The 9,969-nt window shown below is 46.9% G+C and overlaps 1 protein-coding gene and 1 long non-coding RNA gene across 4 annotated transcripts in view; both read right to left on the bottom strand.

Annotated features, from left to right (window-relative positions):
• Nucleotides 1-365: 365 nt before the first annotated feature.
• On the bottom strand, nt 366-1,889 carry LOC114805882. The gene is made up of 3 exons (XR_003753962.2): nt 1,686-1,889; nt 859-983; nt 366-481 (listed from the first exon to the last, which is right to left on the bottom strand). It is a non-coding gene; the product is annotated as an uncharacterized LOC114805882 (long non-coding RNA).
• Nucleotides 1,890-1,927: 38 nt separating this feature from the next.
• Nucleotides 1,928-9,969, bottom strand: part of ATP7B (ATPase copper transporting beta) — a 43,954-nt gene continuing 35,912 nt past the window's right edge. For 2 of the 3 annotated variants that reach the window (XM_029047915.2, XM_039914928.1), the window contains 4 exons: nt 8,907-9,110; nt 8,615-8,732; nt 7,966-8,068; nt 4,139-6,777 (listed from right to left, as the gene is read on the bottom strand). In XM_029047915.2, coding sequence (XP_028903748.1) covers nt 6,507-6,777; nt 7,966-8,068; nt 8,615-8,732; nt 8,907-9,110 — 696 coding nt within the window. In that variant the 3' untranslated portion in view covers nt 4,139-6,506. Of the gene's footprint in view, nt 1,968-2,591; nt 2,701-3,517; nt 3,614-4,138; nt 6,778-7,965; nt 8,069-8,614; nt 8,733-8,906; nt 9,111-9,969 lie in introns of those variants that run through there. The other variant, XR_005661177.1, reaches the window with a different exon arrangement.

The following is a 9,969-nucleotide window of genomic DNA, read 5'->3' as shown; positions in this document are numbered from 1 at the left end:
TCTGCTCTAGTAGCCCTGGCAAGTTCAGTGGCAATCTCCCTTTCACCCAAGTAGACATCAGAGATGGTCTTCCTTCTTAGTTTCTCTGCCCTGCTCCCATCCTGCCATTCATACTGGTTCCCACTTTCACTTTTCTTTCCCTGGCTCCCCCGCACCCTTACCCGTTTTGTGCCAAGCTCCTAACCTTGGACACGTTTTCAAAAAAAGGTGTCTAAAGTAGGGTTCTAGGTGTTTATGTGTTGGGGGGGGGGGGTGGCGCGGGAGAGCAGGAGCACAGGGAAAACGTGGGGGCCAACGGCGAAAGGAGGGATGGAGGAAGAGCAGGGAGAGTTAAAACATCATTTTAAAATATAGCTTACCCAGGTAACAGGGATGGGGAGATCTTCACAGGCCTTGTCAGTGACACCGAGCAGAGATGGTCTGAAGCAGCCACAGAAATACTGTTTGACTTCAGTAGGTTGATTCCTCACTGCTCTGGTACCTGAACAATTAGAACCAGCAGAGGAAGACGTCTCCATATTAATCACAAAAAGTTAATGCTTTAGGAACTTCTACTGGAGACTCCTAAGTATTCATCTATCTGCTAGTTGAGCATATTTCAAAATCTGAGGACCAGGAATAGTGGGGTTGATACTTTCCCGTATGTAGGATGGAGTTATTGATGTGGATGAACTCATCCTGTGACTTTATGGGACTAGATGTCAGGCAATCTTCAATGGAAAGGATCCCAGAATGCTCTTCTGTCCCTCCAGAGCAAAAACCTTTGAAAGTCTTATCTGGGTACTGGACGGTAAGATGGTAAAGGTCCACGGAAACACCGGAATGGGTTACTCAGGGGGCTGGGGAAAGTCCTCTTACCTGGAGAGCAGTAGCCTTGGTGAACATTTCGAAGGCAGCGCAAGTTTTAAGACGAGGACAGGCAGCTATCTGACGAGTGGGCAGGGCTCAGTCCTAAATGAACCTGAGCACTGGGCTTCCAGTCTCTGGGAAAGGGAGTTAAACAACTGGAGAAGGCAATCTCGTTTAATCTGACATTTCAATATCTAAACTTGTCAAAAAGATAACAATCCCAAATGACTAAGTGGTGATCAAGAGACATTCGACTGTCAAATTCTCTTGATGAAGCACTATTCATAGCGCAAGGCGAGTTTCAAAAGTGTTCTGAAATCTCACGTACTGAAGGCCTGTTTAAAAAAAAAAAGGCATCAATACCATAAGTGCACTGATAAATCTGGCATACACGACGGTCTTATTTTCCCCTACTCTACAGTGTTTTCGCCATTAGCTTGTTGTGGGCAGGGAACATATCTGCTAAGTCTGTTACGTTGTCCTCTCCCAAGCATTTAGTACAGTGCTCTGTCCACGGTAAGCACTCAATAAATACTATGGATTAATTCCCAAATGAAAGGGCCATCAGCTGCAGCCTGGTGGGCTATTTTGGAAGGGGAGACATCTGGTGGATGTTTAGGGGAGTCACATTATTGAAACTAAATACTCTATTTTCCCTCTCCCTAATCTATTTTAAAGCCCGTCTCTCCCTGTAGACTGTAAGCCCCTTGGGGCTAAGGGATCACGTCTACCATTAGTTGTATTTTACTTTCCCAAGTGCTCCGCTTTCAGCGGCTCCTACCGCTGCTAGGAAGCCAAGCAGGGCTACGGTGATAGCGTGGCACATTTGACGTTACCTTGGATTGTTAGAATGAAGAAAGAGGAAGAAGGCCTTCAGCACCTCCTTATCTTCCTCAGTTTCCAGTTCTCCCCTCGTGGGCCCACGACTCTCAGCAGCGTCTGGACAACCGGGCTGCTCTCAACCTGGGCTTTCCTCTCCCCAGCTCCTCATCTTGGCTCAGTGGAAAGAGCACGGGCTTTGGAGTCAGGGCTCATGAGTTCGAATCCCAGCTCTGCCACTTGTCGGCTGTGTGACTGTGGGCAAGTCACTTAACTTCTCCGTGCCTCAGTTCCCTCATCTGTAAAATGGGGATTAAGACTGTGAGCCCCACGTGGGACAACCTGATTCCCCTATGTCTACCCCAGCGCTTAGAACAGTGCTCGGCACATAGTAAGCGCTTAACAAATACCAACATTATTATTATTATTATTCATCTTCCCTCCATGCAAGGTAACTGTGGTATTTGTTAAGCACTTACTCTATGCCGGGAACTGTATTAAGCGCTGGGGTGGATACAGGCAAATAGGGTTGGGCACAGTCCCTGTCCCACGTGGGGCTCACAGTCTCAACCCCCATTTTACAGATGAGGTAACTGAGGCCCAGAAAAGTGAAGTGACCTGCCCAAGGTCACAAAACAGACAAGTGGAGGAGCTGGGTTTAAAACCCATAATCAAAATAATTACTGTAGTATCTATAGCCCCCGTGGGGCTCACCATCTATGAATATAGAGATATGTGGGGGGAATGGGACCCAGACATATCAGGAGCGATGAAACATTAAGACAGCATAAGAGATGACGACAAATGCATAACAGCCAAAATAAAAACAAAAATAAGTAGGAGCTTTGGGGAGAGGGGCAGAATTTCATCTTGTGATTCAGAAACCACAGCAATGGCTACTACAGCCATTAGCTTTTACTTACTGTTTACTTGACAATTTATGTCATCTCCCTCACTCGACTGAAAGCTTGTCGAGGGCACAGACTGCATCTTTCGCTTCTACTGCCTGTCACCCAAGAGCCTAGAGCAGTCCTGAGAACAGAGCAGGTGTTTGATAAATGATGGTGACCTAGGGAGGTAGAAGGGTCTGAAGAAAAGACTGTCTGAAATGGTGGCTCCCTCCATCCCATCTGGGAAGCCCGATCACCTTATTGTTCAGGTTAAGAATGTTGGGTTCCTCCCAACTCTTGCTTTATTTCAGCCACTGAATGATTTCCCAGCTCAGTATACGTAGCTGTTTTTTCACCTTCTTCAAAAGGGGGAAGTAAATGCTGGTATTTCAGCATTATTTACCATTCTCATATTCTATCCTGTAATTTCAACCTCTGTCATTGTCTTCACACAAAGGATATGATCGTCACAGAGACATCTCCCCTTGGAACTGACCCAAAGGACGGTGTCCGTGTCACCACCCAAGCTGAGAGCAAGAAGCGAGAACAGTTTAGAGATTTCTTCTGGCTTCATAATATTGCCTAAGGGGTGCAAACAGCCAGATACGGTTAACCTGAAATGAAACACCACTCAAGCAGAACTCCAAATTTGGGATTTTATATTTCCCTTTCATTTTAAAGCAATTCTGTTAAGGATCTTCCTTCCTGAATGCAATCCTGGAACACTTTTTTGGTATTTGCTTTTCCCCAGCAAAATAGTAATATCCACCTCCACCGAGTGCATTTTCATATAGATAAACCAATTAGCAGAATTCTGCATAACTTTTTCCTCAGATCTTAGCAACGGATGTGGAAAAATATGGCATCATTGAGAAATACACGTTTCATAAGCTAGCGGAAGGGGCTCATGTAAATATTTGGATGGTAAATTCTCTACTGGAAAAAATCAAACAACTTACTCATGCTTTGCGTTTCACTCTGGACCCTAGCCCAACATTGTATCTAGTGTCAGGTGCTGATCCTATTATTCCCTTTTCAAATTTTCCTGAGCAGTCCTGTGGAGGATAAAATTGGATTTACAGGTTAATGGTACATGGGGAGAGGTAGAAGCAGCAAATAATAGAGTTTATTAAGGACAACGGGATACTTCAAGAAGAAAAATAAATTGCCCACCTAAGAGAGATCCAGTCATTCCCTATGTAAAACTGATTTTACATGAATGCAGCTAAAAACAAATTTCAAAGGCTTAGAGGACCTTAGGTTGAACGTGAAACTTCAACGTAGAGGAGTTGTTTAAAATGTAACCACAATCCCGAGATGAAAGAACAGGAAAGAACCAAAAAATAGTATGCTTCTAAATCTCCTAAATTCCTCCAATCATAGGGAAATTTACTTGGGTCTTTTCTCCCCCTAAGGGACTTAGCAAAACAAAACCAGCTCACAGAGAAGGTGAGTGTGGAAAAATGGTGAAGCTAGGAGACTAAGCCCCCACAAAGATAACCTCTGGAAACTCATTCCTACAGTTGGATATTCTGTATGTTACAATATGTCACTTTTCACCAGGAGGGAAAACCAAAACATTACGGTAAAGAATAATGAGGAACTTTATTTTGAGGTTTCATAAAGGTTTTTTTTTAGCAAACGTTTTAGCATTCCCCCAAGCTACTAAACTATTACATATTTAAGAGGTGATTTTTTTTTGCAATTGAAGGTGCACACAAACATGGTGAGTTTACAAAAACAATTTTTAAAAATCTTTATCATTATATTTTGCCAAAGGATTGAACTGCGAAAGAGAGAAGAATTCACAGATGAGGGCTGACAGCTAGGAGAATTCAGAGATCCAGGTGTGAGGAGAGAAGGTGGAAACCAAGCCAACACAAACTGGAATTTTGGAGATGACTTTATAATATCAGTTTGGCTAATGAGTAAACTCTTTTTCCAGGATAACACTACAGTGACATTTTATACTGACCAAATCCTCTTCAAAGCTGGAGCGACTTAAGCTGCTTAGCATGAAGAGTTGCAAAAATTATTTTAAAATGTAATTCTTCTGACCCTTAGGAGTTACCGGGAGCTCACCACACCAGGCTTGTCAGAGTTCAAAAACCTCAATCTCCCACATCAATCTATCCATCAGTCATAAATACTAACCGACTGCCTATTCTGGCCAGAGCACCATATTAAGCAGTCGGAAAGTTTGATTGTGTAAGAGACACAGATCCTACCCTCAAGGAGCTCCAGTTTTACTGACCTTACCATTTCATCCTTTCAAGCCAGATTCCTTTTTTCACCCGTGACTATGTATGTATGACCATCTATCAACGGAACACTTTGCCTGGTCCTTTTAGGTATCTTGCTTCCAGCCATTCGCATGCTGTTGGTTAATGGCCCCCTACAGCTTTCTGAACTGAACTCCTCCCCTCACTCAATCGGGTCTCTGATAAAGCCCAGAAGTTTCCAATCTGGATGGAAAAGAAGCCAAAAGGTAGCTTTCGGACATGGCAGGTCTTTTGAGCCTCTCCTCTCCCAGCCCTCCCTCACAGACAAAAATCAGGGCCCCTCTCTGCCCCAGTATTCACAATGAAAAGCTGCGGTCCGAGGTGCTGGGGCTTGGACACCTAATAATTACTAAAATATAACTCAATCGACCGTAAGCACCTCAGGGACAAATGCCAAACCTATTTTCAGTGGCTGCTCCCAAGGGCCCAGCACAGTGCTCCAAGCACGGTAGACCCATAATGAATACTTATCACGAGGATGACTTAATGTTTCCATCTGCAAGGGTGTGAATGGGATGAACTCTTCAGAAAAGGATTTTTCCTCACCTCGCTGTGGTCCAGTTTTCCTTCAGAGAGGGCTCGTGAGTCAGATTATAAAGGAGGCTGACTTGCTCCTCTATGGGCCACTGTTTGCACAGACAAGCTTCCTGTAGTTTCTCCATTTTTAGATATCAACTTCACGCATCCTCAAATGATGCTATGACAATCTCCTGGAGATGCTAGGTTACCAGTTTTCAGGGACCATCAGTTTCAGGGAGCCAAGACTTGGAATCTAGGGCACTGCTAATTGACTCTCTACTCCACAATATTTTACTCCACAATGAGAAGCAGCAGCAAGCATCACGGAGACTGCTTAAGAAACAAAGATGGTGGGCCAGCAGGCATATGAGGGAACAATTTCAGGAAGCCTGGTCATGCTGAAAAAGCACAAAGCAAATGAGTGAAAAGCCTAAGGATTACAGAGGGGGAAATGAAGAACAAGGCACCATATCACAATGAGAACTCAATAACACAGAGAAAGCCTTGGAAAACTGGAGGCGCTTTGTGCTCCTGGAGAAAAATAGCAGCACTTTGAGGTAAACTGTGGTCTTAAAAGTGAAAAACAAAAAACCAAAAAAAAAGGCTCCCAGTCAATGACAGACGGCAACCTTATTTGAAGCGTTCACAGAGATGTCGTTCATCTTAAGGATGTGCTCAGATAGGTTCCAGATCTCAGTGTGGCTTTCCTGATAACTGTATTTTTTCCACCACACCATCCAGTCCTGGACAAACTATGAGCCCAGGCTATTCTCTCCATTTCTAAAGGAAGAATAGAAGAATAGCTCTCAGAAAAAGGCAGAAGTTGGTAAAGAGGCCCAGACCGAAGACATGCGTCCTCACCCTGAAGCTTCCTGGACCAGCACCGCCTGCCTGGGTTCCCTTCCCGTGGCCACATCCCAGGGGCCAACAGCAAAGAGTGCCGATACCCCAGGGCAAAGCCAAAGCCATTGGAACCAACCCGAGTCCTGAGCAATCCTCAGTTCACCCAGCTTGAGTGGACTGAGGCGACGGGGGTGGTAGCCCACAAGAAGGAGTGGATGGCCGTTCTCTCCCGGGAATTTCTGCAGGTGAGGAGAGTCGGGCTCCGGGCCTGCCTTTGGAGAGCTCCCCGGAGGGTCGCAGTCCCTTAGATGTACTGCTCCTCGTCTCTGTCGCTCTGGAGCAGGGACCACTTGTCCCCCTCGTCCTCCGTCAGGGCGCTGTGCCGGGACAGCCGGTCCGAGGTCAGGGAAGACAGCGACACTTGGCTGACATAGCTCATCCGGTCCCAGGGGCCTCTGGGAGAATCTCGGCGGTGATCGTCCATCCCGATGTGGACACTGATTTGGGATGGGGTCAGAGGCTTCAGGCGGCCCTGGGCCTGGGCTTCGTACTTTTCCACACCTGGCTTCTTGTAGCTATAAAAGGAGAATAAGGAATTCAGAGGGAGATCTGGGGTTTCCTAGGCTATCAGGGCCCAGTGCCCGTTTTTAGTGATGAAAATCGCTAAACAGGGCTGCCAGCAGACTGGCAGCATCTAGACTGTACGCTCGTTGTGGGCAGGGAACGAGCCTACCAACTCTGTCAAGTTAGTACAGTGCTCTGCACAGAGTAAGCACCCATTAAATACAGTTGATTGATTAAAAAACCCAAACCCCCAATCCTGAAGGAAAAAGTGACTAAATTCAAAGGATTCACAATGCCATCATCTGGCATTGAAAAAAAGAGGTTAATGTCTTTAAAATGACCTACAAAAATCGAGTATACATTTACTTTGCTTCATGTAGTAATGATATTTCTTGAGCTCCCACTAAGTTTGATTCACTGGACCAGGCCTTGGGAAAATAAAACAGAAGCATAAAGCAACCCTGTCCACAAGGAGCTTACACTCTAATAGCTGTAAATATTTACAAATACAGGAATCAGAATGTATATATTCTTATACTCTGCCATTTCCCCAGCTGTACTTGGTTTCTCCCCCTAGACCCTAAACTCCTTGTGGGCAGGGACTGTTTTTTACCGACTCTCCTGTACTGTACTCCTTCAAGCTCTCAGGACAGGATTCTGTACACAATAAGTGTTCAATCAATGCCAATGATTGCTAATTGAATGTAAAACCGAATAAACATAATATATCTGAGTGCTGAAGGTGAGTAAAGATAGACCTCTTATTTATTATTGTAAATATTAATCACATGCCCTGTTCCTTAAGAGCAAGGAACACGTCTTCTACTTATGAATAAAACATCAGAAAAATCCACAGGCGACCCTTAGGTGTGAAGAATACAAGGGTCACCGGATGACAATAAATAAGAAGAACAAGCACAGACACATTTGGTTTTGGGAGATGTTCCTAAGGTTTAGGTGACAGGACTGAAAATAACACAACGTCGCTTACAATGCCGGCACATCTGCTTTTCCATACAGGCGGTGAAGAGGTATCTGTTAACAAAATACCTTCCTGACCATTTCCACCGGGAGAGAGAAAGCTAGCAGTTAGCACGACAGTGATGGAGGAGGAAGGAGTCGAGCGGTTGAACCAGGGCCCCTGAATAAGCCTCTGAAATGAACTGCCAGATCCAGGTCCCCTCTCGGGTCCCACTTACCACTTCAGCTGCAACGAAGAGAGAACCACAGACACCGAGGAAGCTGCCATGGCCGCAGAACCCATCCATGGCTGCAGCACGATGCCTACGGGCATGAACACGCCTGTCCAAGAAGAAAAAGCATTGACCTGTCCCGTCAGAGAGCCAGAGATCCATCTGAAACCACCTCTCCTCCAGGAAGCCTTCCCTGATTAATCGCTCAGCTCCATACTCTCTCTTTCCCCCAAAATACTTTGGCATTTCCACAACACCTAAGCACTTGGATACTCACCCGCCCTGACCTGAGCCTCCCACTTGTCTGTTGTGGGACCTTGAGCAAGTCACTTCAATTCTCTGGGCCGTGGTTTCCTCATCTGTCCAATGGCAATTCAATACCCGTTCTCATTCTGACATAGACTGTGAGCCTCATGTGGGACAGGGACTGGGTCCTATCTAATTAGCTTGTATCTACCCCAGTGTTTAGTAGAGCGTTCGGCACATAGTAAAAGTTTAACGACGACCACCATTATTATTATTATTGCTCCCAAAAAGCTATATCCCAAAACATGCCGAATATAGGACACCTTCTAGCTAGTTCTTACCTAGCCCCAGGAGCTGAGCCGGGCATGAAAGCAGCGAGCGGCTCTGCAACACACCGACGGCTACCTACCTGCGGCAATTGGTATCCCGACCAGGTTATAAATCAAGGCCAGGATCAGATTGATCCGAATCCTCCTGACGGTCCTCTTTGACAGATGAATGCTGGCCACCACGTCTAGTAGATCGCTCTGCAAGATAGGAGCCCAAGGTCATTCATTCATTCAATTTTATCTGTTGAGCACTTACTGTGTGCAGAGCACCGTACGAAGCACTGAGCAAAAGCAGTGTGCCCCTCCCCGCCTCCACCCCCGACCCTTAAGGGCAGCGGAAAAGGCGAGAGGAGAGATCCCGGCAGTGCTCACTCTGATGAGGACCACGTCGGCCGCTTCGATGGCCACGTCGGTGCCCGTTCCGATGGCGATGCCGACGTCGGCCCTGGCCAACGCCGGAGAGTCGTTGACCCCATCTCCCACCATGGCCACTCTTTTCCCTTCGTTCTGGAGCTCCTGAACCTTGGCCACCTTGTGAGACGGCAGAACCTCCGCGAAGACTTTGTTGATGCCCACCTGGCGTGAAAGACGCAAACCCACGCTAGCACAGGGAAGGGAGGCGCACGATATCGGTCTAGGGGATCTGTTAGTCCTCCTCCACCCCAGGGAGGGAACGAACATCACGGGTCAGACCGGAAGAAATATCAGAAACTCATCTTCTCCGGTTCCACCTCCGTCTTAGAGTGGCGACGGTGAGGAGCCAGGCAGGGGTCACCAAAAATGTACACACGACAGAGCTGTGTCGACTGTGGGTGCCCGAGGCATGACCTCCGTGTGCCCTGTTCTTACATTCCCCAGCTAGACAACAGCAACCGCCGGAGGGTGGAATCTGGAATGAGAGCTAGGCCCTGCCCCGGAAGCGCCCTCGCTGAGCCCCTCTTGCCTCACCAATGCTTCTGCCCTCCTAGCACTGAGAGTGCCATGATTCTACCCCTCCAAGTGGCTACCTATGACCACCCGCAGCCTGGCCCCAGCACGGTTGGAACAGGAAGCCCATATCTGGGTCTGAAGGGAACACAAAAGGGAAGAGGTTGGGAAAAAGTAAGTTATACTGTAGAAAGAGTACAGGACTGGTAATCAGGAGACCGTGGTTCTAATCCCCGCTCTGCCATTTCCCTGCTGTGACATCTTGGGCAAGTGGCCTAATTCTTCTGAGCTTCAGTTTCCTCGTCTAGAAAATGGGTATTCAATTCCCGTTCTCACTCCCCTTTAGATGGTGAGATTCACTTGGGACAGAGGCCGTGCCTGACCTGATTGTATTATATCCACCCCAGTGCTCAGCACAGTGCTTGGCACGTAGCGAGCGCTCAACCAATACTAATCCCACGGCGATTATTACTATAATTAGTCGAGCCTGTCGGCCAAATGTTGCGGC

This window comes from Ornithorhynchus anatinus, chromosome 20 (genome assembly GCF_004115215.2).
Source record: "Ornithorhynchus anatinus isolate Pmale09 chromosome 20, mOrnAna1.pri.v4, whole genome shotgun sequence".
Taxonomy (NCBI): domain Eukaryota; kingdom Metazoa; phylum Chordata; class Mammalia; order Monotremata; family Ornithorhynchidae; genus Ornithorhynchus; species Ornithorhynchus anatinus.
The sequence above is the reverse complement of the archived record's forward strand: the minus strand, read 5'-3'. Positions and strand labels throughout refer to the sequence as shown.